At 37.8% G+C, this 12,629-nt stretch overlaps 1 protein-coding gene across 2 annotated transcripts in view; it reads right to left on the reverse strand.

Moving 5' to 3' along the window:
• Nucleotides 1-12,629, reverse strand: part of mpp7a (MAGUK p55 scaffold protein 7a) — a 137,079-nt gene that overhangs the window by 591 nt on the left and 123,859 nt on the right. For both annotated transcript variants that reach the window (XM_084434720.1, XM_084434721.1), the window contains 3 exons: nt 9,631-9,724; nt 6,105-6,213; nt 3,758-3,901 (listed from right to left, as the gene is read on the reverse strand). In XM_084434720.1, coding sequence (XP_084290846.1) covers nt 3,758-3,901; nt 6,105-6,213; nt 9,631-9,724 — 347 coding nt within the window. The remainder of the gene's footprint in view (nt 1-3,757; nt 3,902-6,104; nt 6,214-9,630; nt 9,725-12,629) is intronic.

Raw genomic sequence — 12,629 nt, forward strand, 5'->3', positions numbered from 1 at the left:
GGTCTGGATCTCCAGCGGTTATGATCACAGGAACAGCGGAGTGAATAAACAGACCTCAATTTTATACCCAGGCATGTGTTACACATCGATGCCCCATAAAATGATCAACAATCATTATACATTATATATTTTCCCTGTTCAAAAGAAACTGAAATTTCACTGAAAAACTGTAAAAAAAACAAAACACACTAGGCTAAAATCAGATATACTTTATACCAAACACATTGTCCAAGTACTTTTTCATGACATTGCATCTTGGTATAGACTAGTTATCTCTGGACTCTCTAACATGGCCTTGGACCTTTCTGGGCTTGTGGGTCCTAAATAAGTGTTTATGTGGGCAATCTTGGCATTTGGTGCCAGTCTCCGAGAACATGGCATGGTTTGAGTGGCTTTACCAATATAGACTGAACTTTTACAACATAAAAACATGGGACCCACACAGAGCGATATGATGCTATAAAACATATTGCCATGCTAAAAGAAAATCAGAAGCTTTTGGCCAGGTTTTACGTTTTAAAATGTACTGAGAATCTATTAAGCACGCTGTAAATATGGAAATTGGCATTAGCAGACAAGACAACAGCAAGCTAAGCGAAGCCATGGCGTATGGCCAGTGTTAGACACAACTTCTCCCATTCTCTGATGAACCCTTTCCATCTCTTCCCTGATTTTCTCTCTTGATCAAGAGTTAAGATTTAGTCAACATTTCAGTTTGGACACAGAGCTGCTGGCATTCTGAAAATTACAGCAGTCTCTCAATCTGACAGTTATTGGCAAAACGCATCAGAAGTCGCAGTTCATTGACTTAGTCATGGCTTTAATAAAGCTCTGGTTGAACGTGGTGGATTAGCTTGTGTTTGGCCTAAATAGTCAAAGGTTTGGCCCAAGGTCTGAACATATCTTTTCTTCATTCTGTCATCAAATAAAAACCTCATGCTAATTGAAGTATAACAGATGTTGTGCCTCCAGGGGAGTGTTATTACCAAATCTAATTTGGTAATAACACAAAAGGGTTTAAATCTATTTTTCCTCTGCATTTCTTTCCGATTGTTTATTTCCCAGAGGCTCTAATGCAACCTCTCACTTAACATCCAGGTCTTCCGTCTTCGAAAAAAGGAGAATTTCTTCAGTACTAAGCCGTCTCTCTCGCTCTCTCCCTCTACAGTCAGCATGAGCTCTGCTTATCTCTCAATCCTTGCCGGAAAATCAATTTTTATAGGATCATATAAAGTGCACCTGCCCTTATCATTAAACCCGTTCAAAAAAGGACATCTCTGGGTCGTCAAGAGGTCCTTGATTTTATATTCCCAAAGTAAAGGGACTTAATCTGTGGACTGGGCTGACTTTCACCAAGCACAGGACAAAAAAGAAAGAAAAAAAAAAATCCTCAAATTTTAGCTTATGTTTCCATTCCTCATTACGACGATTTAATGCCAGGCGATGAAACACTGCTCTTCTACCTCTGATGACATTTTTAGGACATTTCCAGGTTTTTTGCTACTCCTAAAAAGAGAATGAATGATATTTTGATCTTTTACACACAGAAAACTGCGTTTATGTTATACGAGTATTACTAAAAGAGAGAACAATAGAGTGAAAGTCTGGATTCACAGAAACAAAGGGATGCCTGTTTTCTTGCACAGAGCCGACGGCTCTGAAGCTCATGACTCTAACAGATGCAGTGTCTCTCTCTGAGAAAGAAATACAGCAAAGTCCTGGATAAAATATGGCTATGACATTTCATCAAACACGATTTTTCTTGCGTATCTATAATAGGCTGAATCTGGATGCCTTTAACACTGTCAGGGTCTATAATCGACTTTTGCTAAGTTTTGCCAGCAAGCAAGGGTTTCTTTTTCCTTCACTAGTACCCACAATGACCTGTTGAAAGCAGGCAGACAGTTGCTTTGGATGGTGCGGACAGCTTTTGGTACAGTTCCTCTGACAACAGAGATAGCCAGAGCAGCATTCCCTTTGACAACGGCATAATCCTTGAGCTTTCTGCGAATTTAAAACTTTGGGGAGTATGGTGTGGTCTAATCGCACATTCAGCGGTTTGAATTAATGTGACCAGCATCTATTCAGTTTCAAAGGTGTTGAAATAAAAATAATGAAATATGCTGCTAGCATAAATTTGTGAGCCTGCATATTAGGGCTGCATGATATATCAAAATAAAATTGATATCGGTATTTCACTTAAATGGAAGAGTCAAATTGCGAAGGCTGCGATTTAACTAATTAAATAAGTGCACTGCTGATTTCAGAGTGAAGCTCGGCACTGTTCATTTACATAAATACTGGTCATGATGCAGAGTTTTAGCATCTCAGAGCGTCTTGAATGAGCTGCACCCGTGTAAATTAATAGTGACGTGCTTCATCATTGAAACCAGCAGTGCATATATTTTTCCGGCAAAGCAACAAAATAAAAGCGATAGTTTAATGTTTGAAAATTAAGAAAAGACCGTTAGAAGCTACAGTTGTAACTGATTTTTTTCTATTATTACATTAAATCACAATATAAATCATTATTTTAGTCATTAATATTCAATCAAAAACAGTGGGAATGTGGCCAACGAAAAGTGGAACGAGATTTTTTGTTGTTGCTCTTGTAAGAGGTTTGTGTTTTTGTAAAGAGTACCCAAATGTGAACATCCAAGTTTTTCAAGTTTGTCCCCAAATCGTTCAACCCTCGCAAAATAGACTGAGTAAAAAGTATTAATTTTTTTAAATAATTCTATGCAGATGCACTCCTCAATGTCAGTTGTTGTGCAGTCTTACTGTGTCAACATGGTGTGTGTGTGTGTGTGTGTGTATGTGTGTGTGTGTGTCTGAAATAATTTATATTTTGGCAGTTGCTTCTATGAAATCATAATGGATAAACAGACCAAAGCTGCTGTGTGAAAATTAGCATTCAGTTGAATCAGCACAGAATTCCTGTGCAAAATTAGCTACCATTCCTGATCTGTGTGGTGCAAAAGACGGAAAAAGAGTATATTGTGTGTGGACACTTGTTGAGTCAATGGGTTGACAGGTGAGCACATGTTCGGAGCTCCTAAACGCATTTGACAGTCTTCGACACGGAAAGTCTCTGTGGTGACAATCGGCATCAAGCCATCTCGGCGTGTGGTGGAGTCGGGTTTCCGGGGTCACTTATTCTGTAGCACGCGTACTTGTTCCTGGTGCAGACTAACAGCGAGATACAAAGGCAAGAGCTGAACTCTGGGAAAGTCATTAGATACCCCGCATATTCACACCATGTCTCTCACACACACAGCGCAAACTAACGGCAGCACAAGGTAAGGGTCTTGTGCACGTGTTAATTGATTTCATGTGTTTTTCTTTGAGTGCAGTCATACAGGTGTGGTGTGAGCTCACGGGTCTCATATCAGGTTACCGCTCATGGGACCGGTTACTCAAAAATACACACACACACACACACACACACACACACACACACACACACACACACACACACACACACACACACACACACACACACACACACAGACGTTTAAGCACTAACCCAACATATGTTTGCTTGGTCCAAGAGGAAAATGACTATAATAAACGATGTGGATGTTGCCTGCCAGGAAGTGATGAAATCTATTTCTTATTTCACCAAGAACTATGTGAGATAGTGGAACAAAAACTGTGAATACAACCTAAAACCTACAATGACTGAGAGAGAAAAGAGGATGAGAGAGGATGATAGATGGACAGATTGAAGTTAAAACTGTGTGTGGGCATGTATTACCGAGAAGGGTTTGGATGAGTTCTTATCTTCTTTGCCTGAGATGACTTTTGCGTTCCTCCTGGTCTCTCTCAAACGCTCGATGGATGGAGGCTTCACAAACACCACGTAGGGCTTAAACTCGGCCGTGCGAAGATGTTTTAGCGTCTGATGGAGAGAGAATGTGAAAAAAGAGGGAGAAAGATAAAGAGAGCATGTGAACCACAGTCATTAAAGCAGCATCACTCATGCCATCATGATTTAGTTTGACACTGATACTTCTGAACATTATTGCTGTTAGTCACTGTTACATTTTGACAGAAAACAGAGCAGCTGATTCACACTGAGCTCAACTGATCTGACTCCATGAGTGAAAATAAAGCACCCCGGTCTGACACATTACACTTCAGGTAGTCGAGATCCTCATGCTCAAAATAATCAGACCACTGAACTTTACCACGTATTTCTGTGGCGGTTTTTCAACTGACTGAATGAATTACTAGATTTTTCAAGTTTTACCATAAGCTAGTTTTTCACCATAATTGTCCTCCCTCTTTCTAGGCCTAGAATTAAACGGGCTGCTGCTGCCACAGTACATTTAAAAGGAAAGTTCATTGAAATAATTCAAATGTCGACATCATTTACTCACCTTCATATTGTTTCAAATGAAAGCAGACAAATGCCCAGGGCCTTTTTTTTGAAGCTATATGATGCAGCATATTTTAATTTTGATTTTTTGTTCTATTTAAGTTTATTGCTATAGTTTCACATTTCAACTTGGAGAAGAAAAAAAAAAGAATTTTGTATATGCATAATAAAATATTATTTGGTTGATTTGTAGTTGATTGCTTTGAATTGTAGATTTTCTGGGTCCATCTTACAAATGTCAAAATGGAGAGCTATTCTTGAGATAAAGATTGCCAGTGAATAACAACTTAAATTTCAGTCTCTTCTTCATAGAAAGCTATCATGTGGCTTCATAAGAATATAGTGGAATATAGTATATAAACTGCATAGGCTAAATTCATTACTTATAATTTCGCTAACTCTCCTTTAAAATTGACCTATAACCTTTTTCACCTTGAAATGTTGCTGTACAGGAGCATGTACCTTTATTTACAGTATTTTGTAATTCTCCTTTTGTTTTTTGTGGTCTTAAATAACAGCATATGGGTTTGGACCAACATCTTGACCGTTTTTAGAATTTCATTTATTATTTTTATTTTCAAAAATCATCTCTCTCAATTGAAAGTGTAGGCGCCATTGAGATGAATGGGAATGCTAACAGATACAGCTCTCTTCAGGTATTACAGACTTCCTTGGTGATACCACATCTGTATGAAATATAAATCAATAAAGAGACAAGAGATATAGGAAGATAAGAACCGGAGGACAAGGATTTGTCCTGTTTCTGCAGATTTTATGAAGGTAAATGTAAGACTTTAAGACCTTTTTAAGAGCAAGTAAAGAAAATGTAAGGAATAAATCGAAGGGAATACAATACATCAATATGTTGTTTGAATGTAAATGTCTAGGGAGAAGCACAATGAGTTGTTTTAGCAGCACTTGAGAGTTTGCTTAGAACAGATATCGGTTGCTTTTTAATTGATTTTACAAAAAAATAAATAAATAAAATTGCTTTAATGCCTCTGCTCCCCTCTGCTTCCAGTGGACTTTTACTGTACCTCCTGATTGCACTAAAACAAGGTGATGTTCTTCCTCAGTAGTTGTGTCTTGTTTCCCAGTGCAAGCGTCTAAAGATTCTTAAATCAAGATACATTTACTTGAGATGCAAAACAACAAAATATGAAGTGAGTTTATGCTTAAAACAAAAATGAATATCTCAGATATTTGTTCTTGTTTAGAGTATAAACTTACTTTCTGCTCTGATTTAAGACTTTCATAAGGACTTAATTTGTGTAAGGGTGAATTAAGACCTTTTTAAGACCCGCAGAAACAATGATAATACAGATAACCGTGATGTCAGACCACCAAAGTAAGATGTTTGAGACAGAGGTGACAGGGGTCTTTCACTGGCTTTGCTGTGTGGACACTGACACAGTTCTGCCAAGACTCAACCTTTCCTCGTTTTACTACTACTCTCTCACCCTGACACCAAGCCTGAGGACATTTTCAAACATGGGACAATTAGTAGAGACCATGTTAGATCTGTTAAGATAAAAAGGAAGAGTGCACACGTGCGCACACACAGAGAGAGAGATCTCAGAAAAGATCCAGTAGGAATAGTGTGGAATGTCACACCTGTGAAAGGGGGGAAAATAAATCTGGAAAAGAGACTGAAGAATGGATTGACGCAGAGGGAGGTAAAACGGTGAGGTAGAGTGTGTATCTGAGAAACGGAGAGACTCACATGTGGCTGTACGTCAAGAAGGCACACCTTGTTCTTAGACAGGACTGAACGTACAGAGTCGAAGCTCGTCCCATAGTAATTTCCCTTATACTCTCCTTGTTCAATAAACCTGTGGCATAGAAAATGACAAAAAGAACAGGATGGGTTTGATGTAATGATTAATGGCTCTAAAAGTATCTACGTGAATCTACCCACCCTAGAATATAAAGAGAAGCCAATGGACAGGATAATGACAGGAAACACAACCCATTATTTACTCCCAAGCCTGTCCTGATGCTTTCAGTGAAAAAGGCCGCTCAGACATGCAGTGCGTTCATCTCTTGCATTCTTCCCCACATGGCGATTCCAGACAGTCTGACACAAGGCTCTTTTATATAATCTTCTATGTTACAGTTTAAATCTAAAACACCTGTTTCCTTGCAGCACAGGCAGGCTTGAATGCCAAATGCAAGAGTTACTTGACTTTGTGAGAAGACAAAGGTAAACAAACACTTTTCCACCATTTAATCTGCCTGTCATTCAATCCGATCACTTGATTCTTTTCTGATCACAGAACAACGACATGTATTTTTAGGACATCCGTAAAGCAGAGAAATTTGGAAGGAAGTGGAAAGTATTCCAGAAGAACAAATAAGTCTTACAACAGCAGAGTGTCGTAATATTCCGTGCATAGTGAAAATTTGGTTATGCGACACACGTGACTAAAATTATCACTACTGAAACTGGTAAAATGTTCCATATACTGTATGTACAGCTGTCTTTATCTTTCCCCAAGTATCAATCCAAATGTCAACAAGTCTTTGAAGTGAAAGCTATAAACGCGCTCACACTTTTGGGACTATGTGGTCTAACAGCAACCTGTGATTGGGTGATCATATTTAGAAGCTAACGTGACTCCTTGCCACTTTGATTCTACATGTTTTAAAAGCCTGTACACTCTTTCATTGAAGCCATTTTTTGATGGTGAGCTAAGTTAATTTTGTTGGGTGCTAAGAGGTGGTTGGCTGGTGTTAATGTGACATGTAGGGTTACCAAGAATTCTCAAAGTGCCTATTTATTTGAGCGTTCATTTGAAGGCAGATGTGCTTAGACAGAACTGTTGAGTTGTGGCGTTTGTTGTCATGATGTTGTGCGTGTATTGACGGCGGGGTGGAGGCTGCTTCTGTGGTTTTGGGGTTCATTTAGGCTCTGTTTTTAGCCCTGAGCAGGGTTTTCCTTGGGAATACCAAGGTCATGTTTGCATATGAGAGTGGACATTTTCCCACTGGAAGGCAGAATAAACCATTTAAACCATTAAATTAAATTTAAATTCATTTGAACCATTTTCAGGAAAAGTTCAAATTTAATGACTTTAAAATTGTTATGTGGTGTAACTAACTAATATATAACAGCATTTTTCTTTGTTGATTTCACATGGTTTTTCAAAACATATATTCATGCGTAATCGTTCAAACTATTTTCAAGAAAAGCTAACATATAAAACCTGATAATTTTTTTTAAATATAATAAAATTTTTCCTAGAATTCTCAACACACACACACAAAAAAATAAAAATAATTATTGTACCTAAAAAAAAAAAAAAAAAAAAAGTATATATATATATATATATATATATATATATATATATATATATATATATATATATATATATATATATATATATATATATATATATATATATAAAAAAGTTGTACCTTTTTAAAATATTTTATATATATATATATATATATATATATATATATATATATATATATATATACAATATTTTAAAAAGGTACAACTTTTTTTTTATCATAAAAATTATCACACAACAGAACATTTTACAAAATGTTGTCAAAACATTTTTTCCTAAAAAACAACAATAGATTATTCCAAACAACATACGTTTTTCTTTCTTCGTTATGATATATAAAAAAAGATCAAAATTAATTAAGAGAAAATTTAAAACAATGTACAATCATTGTATGTACGTCTTCTAATGTATTTTTAAAGGGGTCATGACATTTTATTTTAATATATTCCTTTTTAAAAACAATTATTTTCAACCTTCATTTATACCCTCTGTCTGAAATGACCCGTGTTTAAGGGGCTCCTTTAAGGCTGGTCAGTAAAAGGCCACTGTTATGATTGGCTAAAGTCATTATAGTATCAGTATTAATGCCCACTCGCTATTGCACGCCAGTAAGTGTTTTGAAAACATTGTCCATATAAAACTGTCATTTACAGACAAAGCATTATGCAATCATTTACTTATGGTTTGTGATGCAGCTGCTGTCAGATCCAAACATTTGGCTGCTTTAGCTTTTAACAAACTCTTCATTACACTATGCCTTGGTGTCAAAACAAAATGCTCCGAACAAACATAATCCTCTGACATGATCTGAGATGCCATTCAAATAAACCATCCACTTGTTTCCGATGCTGGGATCCTTCTGAAGTCTGTACAGAGACGCAAACGAGCTGTTTAAACTGGATGTGTCAAATCAAACGTTATTTCATTCTTCTATTTGTTCTGCTGACATGATCAGCAGACAAAAAAAGAAGACAAAAAAAAAAAAGAGCAACATGTCAATTCAAAGTCAAACTAGACCAAGTACCAAAAAAGGAAAAGAAGAGAAAATGCTGACAAAATCTTTCTAGCCCTCTTGCAGTGCCTCGTGCCCACCTGCTTGATCCTGCTCGTTCTCAGCTCTCTTCTCCACATTGATAATTGTGGTTTACTCATGCTGATGTTCATTTCACCACAGAACAAGCCAGCACATGTTTTTTTCCACCACAAGACAGTTAAGACGCCCGGTTTGCTGGCGAAGTGACATTCTATATGCGTTCCTGTTGTGTTGTTTTATCCTCTGATGAGGGGCTGGAGAAAAACATCCATCACCAGGCCATGCATACAAATCCGAGCTTACCAACCACTGGGAAAAAGGAGTCTGATCCCCCCCTCTCTCTCGCGCGCACTCACAGAAACAGACCACCTGTCAACACCCTCTCACTCTCGCTTACAGAGAAGGGATCTGAGCCCACATCATGCTGCTGCACAAGTAGCACACACAATTTGCTTGAAGGAAATGGAGTGGAAAAATGAAAAGAATAGTGGGCAGCCGAAAGGCAAAACTGGTGAATGTTTGCCATAGCGTCTGAGACAGACGACATCAGTGAAAACAGTTGTATAGTGTTTTGACTGGGGTGCTGATTTACTTAAGTTCAGTCAGGGCTCTGGACGATGTGTTGAATACTAACTGGCCATGGAGGCTCCGTCTCTCAGATTTATATCTCTCCCACTGTTGAGTGTTTGTGTCAGGGTTACGGTTGACATGATTACAATCCTGAGAATAAAGGAAGCGGTCCACTAAACTTCAATGATTAATACTGACTATTTGATCTCCACAGTAAACTTTCACATCCCCAATCCAAATCACAGCAGAAATATTCATATGCTCATTCCAAATAATACACAGTAGTGTTTCGATCTAAGCAAGAAAAAAAAAACAGAAAAAAAAAAAAAAAAACGTGTAGCGTGACTTACTTGTTGTTCTGAATGTCTGCCTCAAAAAGGTGTTTGGAGATAAAGTGATACTCCACTCCATCGTTTTCCTGATGTCTCTTCGATCGAGAGGTGTCTGTGAAAGATAAGGCGTAGTGAAGAGAAAGTACTTTTACATTGGGAATGACACCTCTTATCTTAAAAAAATCATTTGAAATATTAAATGGATACAGAGTTGGTTTTGTGTAGTTTCACATAATAAGGCTGGAATACACTACATAACATGACTCTTTAAATCTGAAAATATTTAAAAAACACACATCATTGCTAGAACACACATGACAAATGGAAACATTGTGTTCTAAAACCGGCTCAAAATATCAAACTCCAACTGGATAGAATCATAGTCTGAAGCTTAAAAAAAATTAAGATTTTCTGTGAAATCAATTCTGCCAACTTAAATCTGAAGACAGAGTCTGACTTTCGACAACTAGCGTCAACTCATCCAGACTGTAAATCGGAAAAAAGTTGTGTAGTGTATTCCAGCCTTTGCAAAACTTAAACCTATAGCACACCCACATGACTGGAGAACAAGAGATCTAGTACAGTTTTAGCATTTTCAACTCTCGTTTTAACATAAATGTAATAGCATTAGGGCTGGAAATATGAGCAAATCAATTCTGAATGAATAGCTTTTGATTCAGAACAGTAAAAAAAGATTTGGCTAAATTTCCAGGAGACACAATTGTTATCAAATCAAATTTCTCTGGTCACATTGTACAGGATGTTCTAAAAGCAACTCTCAAGGATGAGGACAACCTTCTAACTTGGTACAGTACATTATGAACATTCATTTTAAAAATTGACAAGAGGGCCCAAACTATGCAGCTGAGTAAATTCATTGACACTGGCACGACAGGAAGCGCTTTAGAGATACATTTTCACACAGCCACTAAAAATAGGCATAAAAGCTCAAACACAGAATTTGAACAATTGATTTGGGATCTTTCAAATTAATATTGCGATTAATTGGGGGAAAAAAATATTTTTACCCAGCCCCAAGTGCCATTAGATACTTTGTCCCTAAATGAAGAAGAAAAAGAAAAAAAAACCAGTGTTTCTTAGATCACGGTGTTGGAATAAGTTAGAGGTTGAAGGTGCTTCAAGAAGAACATGTGAAGAAACGTTCATTACAGGCATTTCCTTGATTAAAGGGAGTTCCCCATGGGCACTTTATTTCCCACTTAATTTTATTTAAAATAAACCACCTCTCCAAGGTCTGACACCACACCCACCCCCGTCTGTCTTGGCTCAACTCACCACGAGGCTTCTAAAGGCCAGTGTGAGTGTAACGCTGCTCGTAAAGCCCCAGGAGCACATGGTACAGTACCAGCACTGAGTTTACTCTGTCCCTCATTAAGCCCCGCTCCTGCTTTCAGCTGCTTATAAACTCCCGTCTTTAAATCACACGGCGCGTGCCAGTCCAGCCAGCACGGCTCCGGCGGGTACAGCCAGGGTCAAAGTTTGCCATGCAGAGACACACAGCGGTGTGTTTAACGAGTGTCGGGGAGGTCAAAGGTTGCTGTAGAACACACCTCCGACAAATAGTCTGCAAGCCGCCAGCAGCTCCAAAACAAACTATTAAACTTTATCACCATTCCAACTCGCCTTGTTCCAGGTTTTTTCTTCTCCTGCTTTTTTCCTTCTGCTTTTTCAAGGCCCCTCTTGAATGGCCTCTATCGCTCTATCTATTTGTCATGTATTGGTCATTTTCCTGTATTCTTTTTATGCATACTTTTATATAAAAGTGACAGTAAAGACATTTATAATATCACAAAACATTTCCGTTTTAATCAAATACTGTTCCGTTGAACTTTCTATTTATTAAAGAATCCAAAAAAAGGTACAACAGTTTCCGCAAAAATATTAAGCAGCACAGCTGTTTTCATCTGTGATAAGAAATGTTTCTTGAGCACCAAATCAGATCTTACAATGATTTCTGAAGGATCATATAGATAAAGACAGAGAGAGATGAGGGGAAATGTATGGGTTGGGTGGGATTAGAGTAAATTATTAGTTACCCTCAACCCATCACATATTTGATGAAGAGGCATCCCCCTCCCATGATGACAGCCCACCGCAGACATAAGATAACATGTTATTATACCTCCAACTGCTGGTGCTCACAAAACAAAGAAAAAAAAAAAGTCACTCCCCTTGTACTGCTGAAAGAAATATAATATATTTCATCTGGCATTAGCTCTGTGGCATAGGAAATGTTTTTGGTGTGGCAAAAGAATTTGAATTTCATTCTAAGATCATGGAAAATAGCAGTAAAGGCTGGAGAGGAGACAAAATGTTCAAGTGCTCCCAACTAATCGTATTCTACAATCTTGCTAGTGTTGCTGCCATGGCTGGTTTGTGTTTTAAAAGACCCAGTTGTTGGAAATGTGAAGCAATCGCTCATGTTGGGCTTCTTTAGAGAAATTAAATTGAAAGATATTTAATGTTTAATCACTCCATATTAACAATGAGAGTTGGAGCTGGCAGGATTGAAATAAAAAGGGCAAAGACGACCAAAAAGCCCTTTCAAAACAGTCACTTTCCAAGAATCCATCCCTTTAATCTTAATCCTCCGTAAGGTCTGAGGGGAGGAGGGCTACATAATACAGACTAATGCAGGGGTCACATTTGTGAGCAATTAGGCAGCATTAAGGCAAAAAGCTTTGGATGAGATATTAATACCAGTGGCATTTCAAAGTGTCAGAGCCTGAATCAAACATTCTTATTAAAGCCAAGCTTGAATGTAACAAACATCTGTTATATCAACAAGTCAAGGCTTTTCTTGCCACTGTCTCCAACTCCATCAAACTCTCAAGCTCAGTCTCTCGCTTTCCTGCTTCTAAATCTGCAATTTCTCCACAGTGTCAGCCTGTTTAAATACATAAGTCACAGCCCTATTTATTTGTCCTAAAAATATCTTGTCTGGTGTATTTCCCTGGATGATGTGTTTCTGGATGCTGAAGAGAGGAAAGAGGAGT

Source organism: Rutilus rutilus, assembly GCF_951802725.1.
Source record: "Rutilus rutilus genome assembly, chromosome: 16".
Lineage (NCBI taxonomy): Eukaryota > Metazoa > Chordata > Actinopteri > Cypriniformes > Leuciscidae > Rutilus > Rutilus rutilus.